General features: G+C 37.5%; 1 protein-coding gene across 1 annotated transcript in view; it reads left to right on the top strand.

Moving 5' to 3' along the window:
- Positions 1 to 1,942: 1,942 nt before the first annotated feature.
- LOC140151060 (pre-mRNA-processing factor 40 homolog B-like) overlaps positions 1,943 to 20,157 on the top strand; it is a 44,525-nt gene continuing 26,310 nt past the window's right edge. The window contains 9 exon segments of the mRNA XM_072173258.1: positions 1,943 to 2,047; positions 13,136 to 13,246; positions 14,714 to 15,056; positions 15,562 to 15,638; positions 16,429 to 16,533; positions 16,977 to 17,048; positions 17,265 to 17,378; positions 18,001 to 18,121; positions 19,112 to 19,139. Coding sequence (XP_072029359.1) covers positions 2,045 to 2,047; positions 13,136 to 13,246; positions 14,714 to 15,056; positions 15,562 to 15,638; positions 16,429 to 16,533; positions 16,977 to 17,048; positions 17,265 to 17,378; positions 18,001 to 18,121; positions 19,112 to 19,139 — 974 coding nt within the window. The 5' untranslated portion in view covers positions 1,943 to 2,044.

Raw genomic sequence — 20,157 nt, 5'->3', positions numbered from 1 at the left:
GGCGAATGACACCAAGGGTGCTGGATGCTTTAGATGTTATACTTGCAATGTGCTTTTTCCAAGTTAAATCGCTGGAGATGGTAACTCCCAGGTACTTGTGATGTGATGTTCTTTCAATAGCTTGGTCAGAAACACTGTAGAGATGCAGTTTTGGCTTGGTCTTACGGGTGATGGTGAGTAGTTGACACTTTGAAGCATTGAAGCTCATCTGCCATTTATCGGCCCAAGCAAATGGCAGATCAGACACACCTAAGGGGCTGTGCAATAATTATGAGCACTGCATGGGGGGAGGGTAAAATGAGGGGGGAGGGCAAGACATTTTTGGCGAGCCGAAAAGGTGGGGGAACAATTTGTGGCAAGCCGAGAGGGGGGAGGAAGGAATTTTTGGCACACATTCATGGGGCGCCTTTTAAATAAAAGTATAAGGCTCATGAAAACAGTACAGAAACGCTTAAATATGCGAATTTTCCTGCTCGCTGCGCTCGCAACATGTATATAGACCATTTTAAATTTTTGAGATCCCAATTTTCAAACCTTAAAAGCCAAATTTGGCATGCGCAAGGGGGGCAAAGAATTTTTGGCAGGCCGAGAGGGGGGGGGGAGCAAGCGATTTTTGGCGAGCCGTTTGGAAATTTTACCCCGGGGGGGGCTCATAATTATTGCACAGCCCCTAATTGCATTCTGAATACTGATGTCCTTCTGATATCAAATAATTTTAACTTTTTTGAAATTCACGATATAATACAAATTTTATGGCAAATTATTAAATTTTGATATTGAGTTTCATATTGAAGATATACATTTTTTTCTAAAAAGACATGAAATTTTGGGTCTTTTTTTGGGGGGATGCAATACGAAAAGTCACAATTTTCAAATGATGGACGGGTTTTTCATCCCAGCTACATACAATTTTTACATAGGCATGATCATTAGATTTATACAATTTACTTCAAGGACTGTTAAATTTCAAAAATATCAATTTTACCATAAAATGTGTATTATAATAAAAATATTGTGAATTTCAAAAAATCAAAATTATTTGATATCAGAAGGACATTCTTCAAAACGCAATTTGATATGTACACTACACGTACGTCTGATGTGCTCTCAGGTTCCACAAAAATACGTGAAATCTTGAGAGAGTCTTAAAAAAATGATGCCCCAAAATTATAAAAAAGTTAAGACAAGAATAGTCTTTAAAAAAGACAAATTTGTATAGTAATTTGTGATTTTGTTGCAACTTTCATATCTACTGTAAGCTACTGTACTCTGACAAATAAGTGATTTGAGGGCAGGGGCGTAGCATGGGGGCATTTTACACTATTTTGGCCCATGATCAGGCTGAATTTTGGTACTGAAAAGGGGCCCGCCTTTCCCCCTTTTCTTTTCCTTTGCCCTTCTGATTTTCTCTTTCATTTTTTGTCAGAGGGGCACTTTTTTCTTTAATTTTTTGTCAGTACCTTGAAACTTGGTCAAAGTGTTTCTAATAATTATGTTCTAATGTATTAAATTGTGAAGCACTTTTGAGAAGCTCGGGCAGAAGCTGAGCTCTAATTTGATTTGCATAATTAATTAGCATCTATGCAAATTTGCTCATTAATAATGCAATTATGCAAATTATTCATTCTTTCTTTCTCTGTTGTTTGTTTGTTTGTTTGTTTGTTTGTTTGTTTGTTTGTTTGTTTGTTTGTCTGTTTGTTTGTTTGTTTGTTTGTTTGTTTCTTTCTTTCTTTCTTTTTTTCTTTCTTTCAAACTTTCTTTCTTTTAAACTTTCTTTTTTCAAACTTTATATCTTTATATCTTTTAAACTTTCTTCTTTTCTTTCAAACTTTTTTCAGGCTGGAACCTTCCCTGGCTACCCAAATTTAATTAATTCAATAGATAACACCCTGTTTGGCAACACCATATGACTAATAATCTCTGCTACAAATTATCCATAGAGAATGTACGCTAGTGATGCATGTGAGAGAATGCAAAATAATAAGCTCTCAATAACGTTGCGTGTAGTACAGAGATTGATGTAGTGGAGAACCGAAGCTGTGAAATGGTGAGTGTGTACAGTATTTTTATTATTTTTTTCTGTCCGTTTTATGACAGATTGTTATTTCTATTAAAGGAACGATCATTAAATACTTCATGACTTGATATGTGAAAATGTTCTGATTCATCATTATTTGGAAAATGACGGAATAAATGACAATAAAAGTGTGTTCTTGTAGCCCATGCTGAATACGGTGCAAAATTCAACAGCCTTGTCAAAGCTCCTTGTCCTTCTCATAAATTTTAATCGGATAAATATATGGATTTTAAGCTTTACCTATACATTGTACTCCAGTTTAAACTAATATGTCAAATTCCTTTTTAATTAGTCCTCGTGTAACAAGCGTATGTACACAAGCTATAAATTTAAAATTACATCGAAAATGTGGGGCAGCCGCTAGTACTAGTTCCAGTAACTGTAACTCGTCATACCTAGATCCGTAGAATGCTGGACGGTTCGCACCCTTTCAATTTCGGACCCGTGCACTTTCGCCCCTTTCTATTTCGCACCGTGCACTTTCGCCCCCCTTTTTATACCGCGGGTATTGTGCTGCTGTCATGCTGTTGATTGATGCACGATCGATTGCTTGCCCTCCCGGCGATGCGGCGTAGTATGTTTATAGTACTGGGTCGTCGGGCATGCATTTATTAAGTCATGATAAACCCAAGAAGGAAGGAAAGAAAGGATATTTAAAAAAAAACCGATTTTTTTTCTCAGAATTACAGGGCAGATATTTTAGCAGCAAGCTTACCAAAAATAATGAAATAATTAGAATTCAATGATAAAAATAGTAATAATAATAAATAGTAATAATAATAATAAATTTATATTTAATTATTATAATATGTATAAAAACAGGGGAAATTTGTTCCAACGGACGACCAAATGATGAATCCAAAAGGATACAAGTGTCAACAAGCAATGGATAAAATTAAAAACAATGAAAGAAAGTATGACACAAAATCCAATGAGGTCCGAGTAACACAAAAGTTATAAACAAAGTTAATTTAATAATATAATATGATGATAATAATAATATGATAATAATAATAAAAAAGAAAGAAACTAAAAAAAAAAAGAAAAAGAAAAAGAAAAAAAACTAAATACAAAGAAATTAAGATGAACTGAACAAATCTAATTGATAGAAATAAATTTGTATGTGCAGCAACATCCAAAAATAAGACATGTTTCAAAAGACAAAGCAGCTTTCTTGATAAAAAGAAAAGAAAAAAAGGCACTATAAAAAGATAAAGAAAGAAAGTCATCCTCTCACACGATCTTCTTTAAATTAACCCGGGGTACTCACTACTCAGTACAAATGACCATACAGGGATGTGCCGCAAACATGGGTAGCATTTTCAGCCTTCTGGTATATCAATGACGCCTTTTTCAAAGCCTATTTTGGTATATGAATGGGTCCTTTTTTCAAAATTTTCTCTATTGTTTTGAAAACAGCCCAATTTTTCTTTAATCTAGCCAAAATTTTCAACATTTTCCCAAAATTTGTAAAAACTAAGACAATTTTGGGTAAATTCGGCCGAAAATTTTGACTTTTGGTATATCAATGGGTCCAAATTTCTTGAAAAATTGGTATATTTATGGGTCTACTTCCAAAATCTCAGCGGCACTTCCCTACCAAAACCAAACTTGAGTACCCCGGAAATTAACATCTAAGAAATAAATGCTATTACATTATTGACATCTTTGAGTTCAAACATATAACATATAAATGTCAATCATTTACAATGCAGAATTGGATAGCATTTTTTCCACAAATTTGTTTATTTACTTATGTTATTTATTAAAACCATATTTATACAGGGTTACCCTTCAGATAAATCTGCTATTACAGGGGCCTTGTGTCATGAAAACAATATGTAGAATTATACATAGAATTTTTTTATTGAAGAATTTTTTAAAAACATAAACATCAAAAAATCAAACATCAACAAATATATCAAAATTCATTAAAAGTACTTACATTTCTTTGTTTTACGTAACAATTTACGTAACAATATGTAGGAATATATATATTAAATTAATTAAGAACACAGACAAAATACATCATTCATTAAGACATAAAAGTTGAAACATTTGGTTCATTATTTACATTTCTCATTAAAACGAACAGAAAACTTTCCTGATTAATAATATTTTATATTTGGCAAAGAATATGGATGCAATTGTAATATTTCTCAATGTGCAATCGTAACATATTGTTCGTAAATAAATATCTTTGTATGCATGCATTTCTTGACAAGTTTATACCGGCACGCGGCCGCGGGGCCTGGGGGCTTGTCAAGCAACCGATCGTACGTCACTAGGCATATGGCACTTTTGCATGTCTGTTTACGGTACCATTGATTGAACCCACACCATACCCGGCGCTTTCCCGTAAGTCATTCATTACATAATGGGTTGAAGAAGTCACACCGTATGTATACAGTCACGCGGCCGCGTGGCCCGGAGACGGTCAAGCAATCGATCCGGTACGGGTATGTTCTGGGACGACTATATGCGCGCTAGTGCCTAGTCACCGTAGGCTACCATTGCATTGATTGAATCCATATCACGCCCGGCGCTTTCGTGTACTAGTGGCAGCTAATACTCGCGGTGAAGAAAGATGGCGAAAGTCAGCACAGCATTATCGCAAAGCTGCTGCCATGACAAGCGGCTAGGTTTGACAAGCGAATTTGTTTTTGAGAAATTTGCTAAATATTTTTTCCCATTAGTTTCATGTCAAAGAAGATCAATTCGGCAACATAAAGATGGGATAAAATTATAAATTATAAGCCATCAAATTTTTGGCCATATCAATATTAGGCCCTATATATATTTTATAGGCCATAAATAATTTAACACTAAATTATATAGCTATTAATAAAGTACTAATAAGGTAACATAATTCTAATAATAATAATAATAATATAATAATAATAATATAATAATAATAATAATAATAATAATAATAATAATAATAATAATAATAAATAATAATTATATAAAAATTATAAATTATAAAATAGAAATGAAATAAAATAAAATAGGCCTAAGTAAAATAAATAACAAATCAAAAACATAATGAATACCAATCTTCAGTCGAAGCACATTTAATATATTGTAATAATATAGGCCTATTAAATTCAATCGAACCGGAGAGTCCATCATCCCGGGTAAACAGTTTGCTTTTGTACACGCTGGACACCGCAAACACAGACAATCAACACTAAACAGTCAACCAATACTATACACATACAACACCCCACTGTACCGCCGGGAGTTGAAGCGATCGATCGTGCATCACCAATCAACAGCAGCACATTACCCGCGGTTTAAAAAGGGGGCGAAAGTGCACGGGTGCGAAATTGAAAGGGGGCGAAAGTGCACGGGTCCGAAATTGAAAGGGTGCGAACCGTCCTGTTTCCGATCCGTAGATGTCATTATGATAAAGACTGAAGTCTTGCTGGCAGGACTAGGGCAGCCGCAGGGCTAGTACAAGGAACTTATAGGATGTCCTCATTCACAAACTGATACTATCTGTCCATCGTATAAGACTGTCTCCGTACGGCAATGTGGTGAAGGAATATTACACAGTCAAGAATAGGCTCCATCATTTTTTTGTTCTGATCCCTCCAAGTCTCCCAAAACTTCAAAACATCAAAAGCGTTGCACATTTACTTACTTAAGACTGTCCTTTTTCATATAACGCAGACAAAGTAGGGCCAAGCTACCTAGAAATGGTCAAATTTTAGCAAGAAATATCTCTGTGTAATCCTATGTAAGTCCCATATCACATCGTTATCGGCGATCGTGATTTTTTTTCTGAAGTTTGGCTGGTACCCACTAGCGTCATGCACGTGATGTGACACAGCTAAAATAATCGACCGGAAATCGGGGATCATTAAAACGTCAACAAATTTCAAAACACAGAAAGCAGTAAACTTAATGGCGAAGCGGTCCGAATTTTGAGCCATACAAGTTTACGTGGTGAACTAACCGCAGGGCAGGGAACTTTAATATGGTTATTTTGATTGTGAATGGAAAATACAACAACGACAAGGTTACTGTGTGGATAGAGATAGAGCTTGGAACTGTAACTACTAGTCTACTTCAGTCACTCAATCTTCGCCAATTTTCAAACGTACATTGTAATATTGAAACAATTATTCTTTGACTTTGTGAAGTTTATTTTAATACCAAAAGAGTCCAAAGTTTATTTTGATGATCTGTATCTTCAGAGCAAAGTTTGCTATAAATAAGAGATTAACCATGCTAACAATTCGCTGACGTGTCGTTTTGAGCAACTTTTTCGTTCGCTATACCCACCGGCGACCGGCGTTGTTTAGGCCTACTTCCGAATTTCCATCAACATGGTTTCATGCTTCACTGATTCTGACACATTTTGAGATCTAGCTCCAAGTTCTATCCTCTATCAATCGTCAGTTTTCAGTGGCCTGGATTGAGGATAGACTTTCAATCAAGTTTAATTTCAAATTTGAAATTTCTAAAGAATTGGTGTACATCAGGCTTCCCGTTAGTAAAAGCGTCATTGCGTCCAGACGCAGCGTATTTTACAAATTTGGACGCAAGTTCACATGGCTAATCACATGGCTTATCATTAATTGATGATAAAAATAAGAAATTTGTATTCTTTTATATTTTTAAGATTTATAAAAGCCCCAAAATTTTGACCCACCTGCTAAGAATTGAAGTAAATTCTGCAATATTTGTAAATGCAACGTCAGGAAATCGTGCGCTTTTTGCATGCTTTCCTAACGATCGTTGTTTGATGGGGAAGTCCCGATTGATTTGTTTACAAGCTGAACACGTGCCGCTAACGTGCGGTTAATGTTTATTTAATTATTTATCACGACCTGACAATATGCAATTTTTAATATTTTAAGTTTATTTTCTCATAAATAATCTAGGTTTCCTTTATAGTATTATTGTTACGATGAATAAAAGCAATTTTAAAGACAAAATTCAAATGATAACCCTTTTTCGTATTATTTGTGGCAGCGTACTAGTTTTAGCTTTGTAGCATCAACAGCACGTTAATTTAAAAGAAATGGGGAAGTAAAATTACGAACGAAAATTTGTTCCAGATTGACAGACTTTGCTCATGTTTTTCCACCTGTTTTTGACCACCTTTCGAACCAAAACTGACACAGAAATGAGAAAAATTACCATAGCGAATGGGGATGGATTGTCACGGCGAAAATGCACTTTTATTTTTTTTTTAACAATCAACATTTGATGAGGTGTAGACCCGACCCGGGGTATGTGTGTATCGTCATAATCGTGAATTTCAGATGGACGCACACAAATCTGTCTGGACGCAAGTTTTGTAACCTCGTCAGCAAACTTGCGTCATTACGGACGCACATTTTTAAAACCTTAACGGGAACCCTGGTGTACATTCAATGAGATGCAAATTTTGATCACTGGAATGAACATGGACGGCATCGTGAATGGCGTACAATTTAAATAGGAGAAGTGATGGACACCAAGGTCGCGTTTCTGAAGTCATGAATTTTTTGTTCTATTTTGCCCCGCAGTTTTCGGCACATGGCGCTGCTACGTCTACGTCACTAGAAATGTACATGTAGGGCCAATAAAAAAATTCCAATTTGTTTCGCCTCAACCTCCCTCCTCACTTCCTGGGATCAGTCCATAGTATTGAAGTTTTCAATACCCCGGTACTTTATTAAAATGTTAAACATGTTTATTAGGCACCATGAATCTATTGCAAACTTTGTGTTTTGTGGATCTTATAATCTTAAATTAAAAAAGGACTCATTTCCTGGCAAATGCTGAAAACTACTATCTATAGGTAAATTCTTGGCCAAGCTCCAACAAACATGTACCTGTTGCGTCCATGTAGCGTGTACCAGTACGCAGTGTAAGGCACATGCATGCTTTCTACTATTTCCGTGTATAAATGAATTTGAATTGAATTGAACTGTATTTAACGCTATGTGCGTGTGTGTGTTTATCGCGGACCACTAGCGACTAGCGTTCCGAGAGTTTCAGCTTGGCTAAGAATTACTTAAGGTTAAACAAAGTGTTGAAGGGCTTTACCTCCAGAAAAAATATATTATTACCTTATACGTAAGAAAATATGTCTACTTATCATGTGAAATAAAAAATCCGGAAAAAATGTGTGAAAATGTGTTTTTAGCCTATTTTTTAGCTCTTGTCAAGCACTATTATTCGATTTGTTTACAAGCGCCAAGCAACTGTCGTCTAGGAGAGTGATTGACATCTTTATTATTAGAGAAGAATGTAATCTGTATAGTTCATGAATATTCATGTAGTATTTATACAACCTGTATCCCAGCCATTTTGCTTAGCTATCATAATCGTTCATATATGACGCCCATATGATCCATGGTGTTAAACTGATATTCAGCAACTTTATATCTCTCGATCTTTGCGATCCGAAATATTGAATTTCAACTTTAGGCACATCTCTAGCAAGATAATTAAATACCTGTCACAAATAGAGGTCTTGAAATGTTACTTGCAACGTTAAAAATGTGAATAGAGAACAAATCGGGTTCAAACATGCTTCAAAAATAAGGTAATCGCGTAAGGTAATTGTCAACGCCTACTACCAGAATAGCCGGAAGAGGGCAGACTTCATAAGGGAGTGTTCATAATATATTTTAGTGGGGGTCTGGGGGACAAAGAATTTGGAACTTAGCTCGGGAAATTTCGGGGTGGGTTTTTGGTTTTGTTTTTTTATTTTATCTTCCTGTTCGGGTGTTTCGGTTGGCACATTTTCGGTCATTTTCATGCACTTCACAGGAGTTTTTTCGTGGCTTCTCTGTAGCTGTCGTGTGTCTTTTTGGACAAGTACAGGGTATAAATAATAAATGAATAATAATATATGAAAAAAGAATCTGGAACTTCAACGTCAAAAAACAAAACAAAAACAAGACAAACTGTACCCTGCTAAAAATATCAACCCCTATCCTCTCTGAGAATAAAAATAATAAGACTCCAACCTCACCTGCAAAAAAATATTTTTTCGGGGATAATTTGGGATAAGTTCGGGCCTATTTTATTGAGACAATTTTCAAAATCTATAAGGTGAAATACGGTGTCGTGATGTGCGGCAGATTTGGGGTGCATTTTCAGCCATTTAGTTTAGACTCTGTTGTATTTTTAGCCATGATTTTATTGACCCTCGGTGTCTTGAAAATTAGGTTTAAGAAGGGTATTTTTCAATGATTTTCTCGAAAAAGTACAAATTTGCGACTTTTTTCAGTCCAAAAGTTGATACGATTTTGGGTCTGTTTTATTCTAATTTGGTTTAAAATCGCATACCGTAGTTTTTCGGAGTCACAGCCTCACATCCTTACCCCCAACTTGAGAGGTTTCCCCGGGGTGTGTGCAAATTTGCAATTTATAGGCCTCCACTCATCATTTAAGCCTAAAATCAAAGTGTTAATACCATTAACACTACCATGGCCCGCTTTTGTCGTGATGACTGGCTTCCAAAATGTAGGCCTATTTTAAATTATAAATCTGGTCCCGCTAGAGGTGTGTTTTTACCCGCGGAGGTCTCCGAGTCCCTCGGGTTCGTGGATGTGCCACAGTTTTGGGGTAGGCCTACCTTTTCAACGATCCGACTATGATGGGTGGGTTTACAGCGAAGACCAACTTTTGGGCGCATTTTGGCAAAAGTGCCCAATAAAAAAGCGTCAAATTAGGCCAAATGTGGGTGACTTTGATCCCCGCGGCACAAATGTTTTGAACTGAGACCCGCCGAGGTGTTTTTAAAAAAAATGGTCGGGCCTGCTAAAAACCTCCCGGAATCAAGCATGGGTAGGCATACCAAAATGCCTTGAGACCCCCCAACCCAGCGCCGGGACCTCCATGACATGATATTCTCCATGAGTCCACCAGAAAATATAAAAATATAACATTTTGATAGGCCTACTAGACCTATATTTGTCTGTAAACCTTTCTTGTAGTTGTAGGCTACCGCGTATGTCTACCGTGATGACAGTAGCGTAGCTGCCGGGGGGCAATTGCAAAATTGCCTATTTGGGCCCCCGCCCCCTAGAAGGAAAGGAAAAAAAGAGGGAAAGAGGAAAAAAAAGAGAGGGTGAGAGGAGGGGCAGAGAGATGGGGAATCCAAACCAAACGATATGCAATACAGCTCAATAGGCCTACCATATACGATTATTATCAATAAGCCTGGCAAAAATTGTCTATTTGGGCCCCCGCCCCAGTGGGAAATTTGGTGGATTTGGGCCCCGCCCATAGGGCCTACAGTCTTGCCCCTCCTGGAAAAAATCCCAGCTACGCCGCTGCGTGATGATGTTGCAAAGTTGCGGAAGTTCATTCATAAATTTTCCATTTCCACTCGACAACAACCCGGGACAACAACAGGCCAGCACGCAGCGCCGCAGTAGCTGAATCCCGAGCTAATCAGAGACATGTGCGTTTCTCTTTCAACAGAAAATATGTGACCATGTGACTGACACGATGTAGGGCCTACGCTTCAAATAATTATGCTCTCGGCCTCGAAAGTATGATAATGGCAAATATTTATAATGAACACTCCCTTATTTAGCCACACCTCAGTTCCTTTCTCGGGTTGCCTGGTATATCAGCAAAATCCTACACCTATCGCCTTCCCTTGGTAAAATCCCTGATAAAAACTCGTGATATTGAAATTGAATTTCAGCGCCAGAACTTCCGTCATTCTAGCATCATGGATGGATATGCAGTGGCGCCGCTAGGGGGGCAGTATTTCCCCCAATATTTTTTCTTTCCCACCCAGTTTTTAGGCAAAATCCCCACAATTATGTAATTTTCCACTTTTTGCGGCAATTTAGTGCAATGATTTCCAAGTGCCCCCGTCTCAAATTCACTTGCCCCCCATGCCCTTGAAAAAAATTCTGGTTCCGCCACTCACGGGTATGGCCATAGCTAGAGGGCTTTCCCACCCACCCCAGTTGCCCTTGGTTATGCTGGACGATGAGAAATTTAGAGCTTGTTCAATTCCACCAATTTTAGAAATTTTAAAGGTATAGGGCCTATACAGTGTATATAGCCTATTAAAACGGATCACAGTCAAATAAAATATCGTAGGCCTAATAATTTTACCAATGGCATTTATTGAGCTGCTCCTATGGTTTAATATTGATATTATATAATTGAGCTCCTTGTCAAGCTCCTGAGTACAGGGACTAACTGAGCTCCGCTATTTTCAGAAATGAAGGCCTGGCCTTAAATGAATAATTAAGATTGAGGCAGCCTTTTGTTTCATTTTACAGAACTTTTTTTTAATCCCCCAAAATTAGTGTTTTTTTTTAATGGGGAGTAGGCTTTTAAAACGAAATTCAAATTTGGCAATATTTTCCATTGCTTAACGAATTGATCTGCGTGAAAATTCCTAAACATGTGGCCAGAGCGGGATGAGTGGTATAAAAATCTTAACTTGTGAGAAAGGACGAGGCCTATGGGGTTGTATGAGGTTGTGGATCACGAAATGCCCCTTTAATGTGTGCTAGGTAAAGTCATTCTTCCTCCCTTCGACATGCCAAAATTTATTCCCTCCCCGCCCCGGCTTGCCAAAAATTGCGTTCTCGAAATCAAAAGGCTGTGCAATCAGTACCGGTATTAGCCTACTAATTATAAGCCAAAATTTCCAAGCGACTCGCTAAAAATCGCTTGCCTCCGTCTCGCCAGCCAAAAATCACTTGTCCGCACCCCCTGGACTGCCAAATTTTTGTGGCCCCTCCCCCTTGGCCTGCAGAAAATGCCCCACCCCCTTTGCATAGGCCTAGGCCTATATGCCAATTTTTTGGGATCCCCAATTTTCATACCCATACCTTAAATGGATTTCTAAATATCTACCTGTTGCAAGCGCAGCAAGCATGAAAATGTGCACATTTTTTTTCGCCCTAACTACCCCCCCCAACATTTTCCCTCCCATGCACCAGGTTCATTGGCGCTAGATTTTAAGCTAGAAAATACCTAAATATTTTAAAATCCAAACTCGGCAACACCACTTTATCGGGCAAATAGTGCCGGTCGTATACGTATACAGCGTGTTTAAAAAAAATGAGAGTGTCACTTTTGTCCAAAAAATTTCTCATTTTGGCCTTGAGCAGCGACAATCAGAGGTAAGAGAAACACAGTATGACGCAGCTTGAAATATAGAATCACTATATCAATTTTGAAGTTTGTACTTCAAAGCACAAGTCAAACGAGGTGAAATGGTTCTAAAAAAATTGATTTCGCTGTATCTTTTATCGCGAAACTAGACAATTTGACAGCAGCGAGTCGGAAAAATAGCAAATATCTCAATTTTCTGCTATCGAAATAAAAATTTAAATAGCACCTGCATATAGAAGAGGGTTTATAGAAATAATGTAGGTCAGAATTTTGTCTATGAAATCGCGCACGGAATTGTTATTACTGGTTACAAAAGCGACATACAAGTGGAGGCCATTTTACTTCAAATTCGCAAACATGTAAGCTTACTAAAACAAATCGAGACAAGCAATATCAAGAATGAATATGCACATTCTTTTATTGACTTGTTTGTAATGTCGTCGTAGTTCCCAACAAAATCGCCACTTCCACTGAGAAATTATGGCCGTGTTCCCAAAAATCTTGATGCTCGGATATTGAAAAAAAATTGAAATGTTTGAAAAGTACATTTCTTTTTTGAGCCAAGTGGAAAATTCAAGCATAATAATAACCCTTACACTTTCAGCTTTTAGACGTAGTTTTGCGTTTTTTCTCTCTCGATATTTATTTCCAGAAATAGATAATTTTAAAGGGGGCTACATGCAGTCTCATTCTGGATCGATCATTGCAAAGTTTAGTATAACCTTAATTTAGATAGCAATGTTAATTTTATGTGAAAACTGCAGTATTTAGTCAGTTTAGCAAAAAAATTTAGCTAGCCCTAAGTCTGCTATCCTACATGTACTATCTTTCCAATATTATTGTGCTTGAACTGCGCAAGTAGTATAGGACTGATCCATTGCTGGCTTTTTTGTATAAACCGGGAATTTTACATTACAATTCAGGTAAATATGTTGTTTTCTTGTCTTTGTACTTCAGAATTCCAATAGCGGCAATCACCCACCCGGTCCAGGAGGGGGCCATGGTGGGCAACCCCCAAATCAGCAAGGACCCCCGTTTCCAAATCCAATGATGATGCCACCATTTGGGGTAAGTATAATTAAGTAAAAAATCATTTGATGTTCTTCAAATAAAGTTAAAGTATGCTCCCCAAAACATAAGGTCTAGACACATGTTTAGCTAGCTATAGACTGTAACGGAAGAAATTTGATATGAATTAATTTGTGCAGATTATAAACAGACCTGTACAATATGATACTGGTCTTGTGTAAACAGGATCCAAATTCAACAAAATGTCACTGGGAATAATTGGACATTTCAGCTAGGGTAAAGTTTTCAAATTAAAAGAACACATGATCATGTGCTGCTTATGGTACAGTATCATCAGTATGAGTAAAGTAATGTTTTTAAAAATGCCATGTACGAAGCAGTCTGTGACAAGGTCAGAAATTCTGAGAATCCATTCTCACAAAGATTCTTATGGCTGGATTTGTGAGCATCTTTAGAAGTGGACTCATGAATATAATATGGGACAAATATTCCAAAGATTCTCGTAAAATTATTTTGCCATGGATTATCAGTATAACAAAATCCTGACCCTGTTTAATATGTCCCGATATCATTGTAGGCGCGATATTGCACACCCTTAGAGTAAAGTAATTTGTAATTTTAAACTGCAAAGTGGTTGAATTTATTACTTTTTGATTGGGCCATCTTAATTTAATAGTTTGTCTAAAAGCCCTTCCCAAGTTAAAAACCTTAAATGCGGAATGCAGTTTTTTAGGATTTTTTTACTTTAAATTTTTTTATCTGTGGGACGAGCTTTTTGACAAGTATAGACCAACTTTTCATCTCTCAAGAGGTTTCATTGTGGTCAAGATGAAGCATTTTATTGAGGTTTACAAGTTAAGCTATTTTGACATCTGGCGAGGTCAGACATGAGGTTTTTGTGTGGTGGATTTGGAACAAATAAAACAGCGGGAAAAAATGAATAATGTGCAAAAAACGGGAAATTTTACTAATGTATGCTGGGGCTGTGAGACTAACTATTAAATTAAGATGGCCTTGGCAGCCAATTTCATTTAGGTACGGTATATAATTTTGAACATTACAAATCTTGACGTGTTAAACTGTATACTATGATTAGCTCATAATAGACAAGAATTATTCAGTTTTTGTTACATGTATTTTAAAATTTGTGCATCAATAAAGTCACAACTTAATGCCTGTGTAAAAAACAAAAATATGTCAAGTTACACAAAGTGCTGCTCCCACCTGTATGTACAACATTCTATATAAATCTGTGATGTGATTTATTGCGAGTTGATCATAGTACAACTTACAAGTTGTCCACATGTACATGTTCATATAATATTTATTGCTGATTTTCTTACAATATATGTGACCAGTCAAACAGGCATGTACATTCATTGTTTTCCAGTTTTTAAATTTTATACAACAATTAAAGACATTCTTTTGAAGAGTTTGTAAGCCTACTTTATGTAGTACACAGAACTTTTTGTAATCAAAACATCTCTCCTCTGTCCTTCTTCCTAGCCACCAGGAATGCCACCAATGCCATGGATGGGTCCAGGAGGACATGGTCATGGCCATGGTGGTCATGGCCATGGTCAGGGACCCCCACATGGAGGGGGACCAGGAGGTCCCAACTCTGGCAACAACATGAACATGCATCCTCCAAACTTTGGCCAACCTCCGCCTGGAATGATGCCACACCACATGGGTATGCCTATGCCACCCCCTGGATGGGGACCCCCTCCTGGAATGATGCCACCAGGGATGCCAGGAGGACCTGGAATGCCACCCCACATGGGCATGGGAGGTCCAGGTATGCCTCCAACACAAGGATCCAATATGCCTCCAGTATCAGCACCAGCAGGTAAAATACAATGTCCATGAAATATACTAAGTGCTCTTAAACTTCACCAATTTATTAACATGGTAAAACTAAACACCGTATAGTATAGGCCCTATATCCAAACAAAGCTAATCTCATTTGCTCAGATATGTAGACTTGCTCTGATGTGAAGAAGAATTTTTAATTTGCTACTGTAGTCTCCTCACTCTACTTACCTTCATCAATTTGTTAGGAGCTACATTCAGGGCTGTGTTAGTCAAATCCGCCACTTTGTGCATGTCTGTGGTGTTAAATATCAGAAGAACCTGCCCGTTTAATTTGAATTGGCCAGGACAGTAATTTGTCGGGAAATTTTATAATTACCCACATGGCCTGCGAGTGTTCAGCCTGGTTAGATTGCCCTCCTCTTTTGGATGGTGAAATTATCATATGCTGTACGGTAATTGGACCTTTTACCTTTGCAAGAATATATATATATGAATCGTTATTAATCCATATGGGTTCATGTATTTTTGGTTAATTTCAGGGGACCATCAAAACCAGCAGCAGCAGCAGCAGCCTGCTCTCGCCACAAGCCAGAGTCAGCAACCAGATGTACCAAAGGTAAGTGTTGTATACATGAGGGTATACAGTGGCGCATCGTGGTCGCCCCAACCCGGGAGCTGAAGAAAATTCAATTTTGCCGCCCTTCCTCAACAGCCCGAAAAGGTTGACCCAATTTTTTCTCGGTCGTTTGAAAAAGTGAAGAGAAAAAAAGAAGAAGGGTTTCAGGCGCTAGCGCCCTAAAAGCAGCACATTTTGATGTATAGTACCATTTTTTCAACATTTTTTATGCTTTATCAAATTTTTCACCCTTTTTTATTTACTAATTCTTTTTTGCCGCCCCTTCTTCCGCCGCCCCTTCATTTTGGCCGCCCCCTGCTTTTACCCCAGGGGCTGGCGCCCCCAAAGCCCCCTCCCCCCAAAAAATATGAGCATGGTATAATTGATTATCAGATGCAATGAGTTTAGCCAGGATGCTGAAATTGTACATCTATACCATACTTTCAAGGTGGTCTTGCCCTTGGCACTATCTAAATGGCTGCAGTCATACAGTCACACTGTCAATATTACTGAGGAAAACTGCTAAAATTCTGCTTCAGCTCTTTTACAGACAGTATGTTGTCCAAATTTTGCATAAATTTGAATAAATGTAAATAATTAATAATAACGTTTACGGAATAAACCAATAATGTTGCCATAATAATGTATTGTTAGGGCAAGACGAAAGTTTCCCAACGTCATATAATAATTATATGAACACAAACAAATTCTCCCTAGCATGAATTCTAAGCTAATAACAGTAAATTTGATGATAATAATAGTAAGTGTTGCAATCATTTTGTCTTTTCAGAGTGGTGCATCCACATCTGTACCAGGTAGTGATAACAAAACACCGGCTCCACCAACCAAACAAGACAAACCACCTCCCAAGTCTATATTAAAGACTAGCAAGAACGTAAGATGCAGATTCACACTACAAATCACACACAAATATTTTGACTAATCTATATGTTTGGTTTAAAATCAATGCTATGAAGAGTTTTTCCACACGCTGTTTATATTTAGCACTGTTTTTTACAGTCAATTGACGATTACACTCGGTTTCAGAGAAGAACGGCAGTCCCTTGCTCAGATTGATGCGAGCGCTTTGTTAATGAGCGACATAAGCGGGTACAAAAACTCATAACCTGTAACTAGAGGTCAACGTTTGAGCTATGATTGATAATGGAAGTTCTTGAATTATGCCACTGGGATTGAGAACATTGTTGCCTCATAGTGATAGGCAATGCTCTTACTAGGGCACCATAGGGCACCATGCTCTCTCCCATATAACTTAGATAGAGTTAGCCAGCATTTTATATAGTGGAATTACTTAAGATCATTATGCATTACACACAGATCACTGCAAATCAGCCCCAGCTACCTGATAAACCATATGGTGGCATCATTCAGGGACGTAGCTTCATACAGGTAAAGTATTCACTACCCATTCAGCGCAGCATACTTGTAAGCAAATGTCCGCAGCCAGCTCCCATTGTACAAATAAACTGGTACAATCAACTGTAAATTCTTAGTTGACTCAACATTTCTTGAGAAAAAAAGGGGCTTTGGACACTAACCACTACATACACGCACATGTGTATCATGCCTTTACATTCAAATTTCTGTACATTTTGTGCTTCACAGAAGAAAGCGGTGTGGACTGAGCACAAGGCACCGGATGGCAGGATATACTACTATAATGCTAGCAACAAACAGTCAGCATGGGAGAAACCTGATGAACTTAAAACTAAAGCAGAGGTAGGTGGTTTGATAAACTTTGAAGTATTTGCAATGTTCTTGTTAGGCTGCATAATAGTGATAAGCAATCACAAGGATGTAGTAGTGATGTTTTATAGATTGTTGCTTTTTCATCGTAGGAGAAGCTAAAAGTTGAAATTATGATTAATGTCTGACATTATCACTTTTATGAATCTGACTTTGTGATAGCTCAAGTAACAGATGAAATTGGTTAGACCTCAGGTTCCTCAGATATAAAGGCATGATGTACAACTGTGACTTCCTAGCTGACATTGTTCTATGGTCCATTTGGCTTCTTCCAGATGAGTTACTTCATGCGTTTACAGTTGAACAGCCTTTGTTTCAATACACACAATTTAATACTACGCACACTACACACACTGGAGCACACACTTACATCACTCTCTAGGAATCCAAATGGACTAAAGATACACTCTGCCTCATTTCCAAGATTTAACACCATCTCAATATGGGATGATCTATTATTAACTTTCCATTCTATTGATCAAGGAGCATGAAAAAGTGTGCAATATTTATCCCATATCATTTTATTTACAGCTAACAGATCAGTGTCCCATATCTTTTTCAGCTAAGATATCAATTAATTTTGTTTCTTCACCAGATGCTTTTATCCAAGTGTCCCTGGAAGGAGTTTAAATCAGATGCAGGGAAAGTGTACTACCATAACAATGAGACTAAAGAGTCAAAATGGTCTATCCCAAAGGAGCTAGAGGATGTCAAAGGTAGATTATATGAAATAATTAAGTGCAGAATACCATAACATCTAACATTAGCACTTAGCCCTAATCCTAAATCCTTTCCCAAGTCTAGCCCGAAAGCCAAACCCTACTCCTTACCATAATTCAAATATCTTTATCTAAAACAAATGATGATGTTAATATGCTGATAATTTCCATGCTTGAACAAAATTCCAAACAATCAAACTGGTTGAAGTGTACTAAAATATTTGGCCTTTTTACAAATTAGGCATACTACTTACTGTCGAGTGCTTATTATTTTGCACATGCTTGAGGTCATGCATGTATACGCGTGGACTAACACTTAAGGTCCATTCATACTATGCTGCAATTGCTTTGTGATGCAGGGGTAGCGCTAAAACTAAACACTCCAGTGTCCGCAGGGACCCCCGAACTTGCAGAAAATTAAAAAGTAGGGGGTCCGGAGTAGAGTTTGGCGAGTCCGAGTTGTACAAATGCAGCATAAATAGTATGTCTGCAATTGCACTAGATTGAAAAACTAGGGGTCTGCAGGGACCCCTGAACTTGCAGAAAATTTAAAAACAGGGGGTCCGAACTCTATTTTGAGCAAAAATACCTAGCGCTAACCCTGTTGTGATGCATTGTGTTGTTGCACTGCATGGTACTGCAAAATACTGCATTGCGGTATCGCAATAAAGTTAATTACATTTTAAACTTGGAAATGCGATGAGTTGCGACAAAAAGTAATTGATATATCGGCAACGCATCGCAAAGCAATTGCGGTGTAGTATGAACGGACCTTTAAAAAGATTTGGCAAAACATTTTAACAGGTCCAGAGATTGTGCAATTCTTTGTTACCTGAATTTTCAACATTGAGACATGGATACCTTGTTTTAATCACAAACATCAGAATCGGTTTTAACGATAAATTAGTTACTTTACTTGTATATAGACCATACCTTGTTGTTGAATAACTGATGTTAATTCACGCTATTTTCTACTTTCTTTTACAGGCTTGATTGCAGATAAGGGACTGGACAAGTAAGTTTACACACCTTGAACACACCTTGTTGCCATTTGACAAAAGCTTTTTGTAAATGTGAAACAATTTCACTAAGGATCAGACTTTTGCGCAGTTTATGAAAGCAAAAAACAAACCAGTGGTTTCTAAAAAATGTGATAAGCTTTTAAAAATAGGCTAAAATGGGAAATAAATTTCTTGTCTGTTTGGGTTACTTTTGTTTCAAGTTCAGAATATCCCGTGCCCATATCACGGCATGTTGTCATGATTTTGTCGGTAAATATGGCATGCAATTGCATCTGTAAGTACATTTTGATGCAAAAATATGAGTTCCTTATATAACAATTCTACTATTAAGTGCAGTGGACATGGAAAAATGCAATAGACATCAAAAAATGCAGTTTTTGGTGAAAATAATGCAATAGCGCAAAAGTCTGCACCTTAAATTATACTTTGTTTAGCTAAGGTTTAGCTTGTTTGGTAAGGGGATTAGCCTTTGGATGATAATATTAGTTAGAATAACTATACATTGTTATTGATTGATTAATTCTTGTGTTATTAACTAGTTTACCGTTCACCGTGTCTTCTTGAGACTGTGCAGAGACTTGACTGATGGTTTGGTCACGTGATGGTAATAGGCGAGGAAGTGGTTTCACGGTGGGGTCCCAGGCGTGTGATAGCAGGAAACGGAGGCCCCCTTCTTATTGAGTGCTGGCTGCTCAGCTCTTTCCCGGATGGATTCTTTCACTCGCCTCTCAGTAGAATCCATCCGGGAAAGAGTTGAGCAGCCAGCACTCAAAATGTACTTACAGATGCACATCATGTGACCAAACCATCAGTCAAGTCTCTGCGCTGTCTGATGAAGATCTGGTGAACGTGAGTCCAGAATTTGATTCATATTTTTGTCTATTTTATACTACTGGATGACTCAAAACATTCATTACCTTGTGTTGTTGTTGTTGTTGTTGTTGTTGTTGTTGTTGTTGTTGTTGTTGTTGTTGTTGTTGTTGTTGTTGTTGTTGTTGTTGTTTTTTGTTG

The sequence above is a fragment of the Amphiura filiformis genome, chromosome 4 (assembly GCF_039555335.1).
Source record: "Amphiura filiformis chromosome 4, Afil_fr2py, whole genome shotgun sequence".
Taxonomy (NCBI): Eukaryota; Metazoa; Echinodermata; class Ophiuroidea; order Amphilepidida; family Amphiuridae; genus Amphiura; species Amphiura filiformis.
This window is presented reverse-complemented; position numbering and strand designations above follow the sequence as displayed.